This window comes from Propithecus coquereli, unplaced genomic scaffold (genome assembly GCF_000956105.1).
Source record: "Propithecus coquereli isolate 6110/MARCELLA unplaced genomic scaffold, Pcoq_1.0 Scaffold78, whole genome shotgun sequence".
NCBI classification, from domain to species: Eukaryota; Metazoa; Chordata; class Mammalia; order Primates; family Indriidae; genus Propithecus; species Propithecus coquereli.
The window spans coordinates 1,399,473-1,400,961 of NW_012153951.1; the positions used below are offsets into that span (position 1 = coordinate 1,399,473).

The 1,489-nt window shown below is 34.3% G+C and overlaps 1 protein-coding gene across 1 annotated transcript in view; it reads right to left on the minus strand.

Annotated features, from left to right (window-relative positions):
* The window catches only part of PIK3C2G (phosphatidylinositol-4-phosphate 3-kinase, catalytic subunit type 2 gamma), a 472,569-nt gene that overhangs the window by 168,605 nt on the left and 302,475 nt on the right, over positions 1 to 1,489 (minus strand). Inside the window, exon 16 of the mRNA XM_012662773.1 lies at positions 1,099 to 1,206. Coding sequence (XP_012518227.1) covers positions 1,099 to 1,206 — 108 coding nt within the window. The remainder of the gene's footprint in view (positions 1 to 1,098; positions 1,207 to 1,489) is intronic.

A 1,489-nucleotide genomic window follows, 5' to 3' on the forward strand; every position in this document is an offset into this window, starting at 1 on the left:
ATTTCTATTGTTCTTTCTACCTTAAGATACTAACCATGCCTTTGAAATAATGAGTTACTATATAAGTTCAGCATTTGTCAGTGAACACTGCTAATGATGAAAAAGTTGTATAATTTTTGAAAATTAATAATGATTTGGATTTTAGCCCAGATAGATATATCTCAGTTTATGGAATTTGATACCTTATTTTGTTATTTTTCAAAATATGTTTATAAAGTATTTCAGTAAAGTTTGCAGGGTGTCTTGATAGTAGCAAAGTGAAGAAGATGAGGGTATAAAGTTTTTAGCAAAACATTTTATGTTCTTATTAACAATGGTCTAACTTTTTCTCCTAATTTTGGGGTTGTTTTTTTGACTGTCTAACGACTTCAGTTAAGTACCATTTGTTGTGCATGCACGATAGTTTAACTTTTAAATCTCACTTATCAATCATTTTCTCTATTAGTATCTTTCTACTCTTGGGCTTTTGAGAAGGAGGATAATAAAGCTTATCAGGAACAAAGAAGAAGAATGATTTCAAGTCAGAGAAGGGTGACTGAGGAGGTACCATGTGACAGAGGATTAGGAAGAAAAGGTTTAGGAAGTTGTGAATCTGACAATGCCAGGAAGGGCTTTCCAGACCTGAAGAGAATCACAAAATGCATTATATGACACACTGACATATCAGCATCAAATGAATTTTAAATTGAATCAGAATGAGGAAGTTGTAGCTAATGATTAATATCCATGTACTAGGCATGGTGATGCACATAATCTAAATAAAGCATGAAATTATACCCAGCCTGCATGGGGTCACCAAATCCATCATTTTGAATAAGTCAAGAAATCAATCCAGTGATAAGTACCTTAATTTTTTTTCACTGAACTGATGGATAGTTTGTTTCCAAATGAAAAGACTATTAGTATATGACAAGGCCAATGTGATGTCAGCTGGTCAGAGTGCATCCAAGGGAGAATGCAGTGTGGATGAGATTCAATTACTTTTTCCTTACAATAATTTCAATGTTTATGAATTCTTTTTGCTATTTCAAAAATATACAGTGAACTAAACAATACAAAACATGCATACTCAATTTATCCACTGAATAACTGACTTACATCACGGTCAATCCCTTTTATACATAGGGCAGGGTTCAGAGGAAGGCGACAAATATTTCCATCTTGAAAGAATTCTTCTAGTCTGCCAATCTCTTTCTTCAGCACCTCCTGTGAAAAATCATTAGAAAAAGCATTTAAGAAAGTGTAAAGAATTGGAATTTTCCTTCTAGTTACAATTTTCTTCTACTGATTAAATAAACTCTTTAATTCAGGGGTTGCGCACTTGGATGACTTTTCAGGCAGGTGATATAGTGCTGTGTGAGCAGGCAGGAGGCTGAAGATGACAGGGAGTGTCGGGGAAGTGGGGAACTAAAGAGCACATGCCCTTTTGAAAGGACCTCAAATTCATCTAAAAACATAAACCAAATAAAACACGATGGGTTGAACTTGA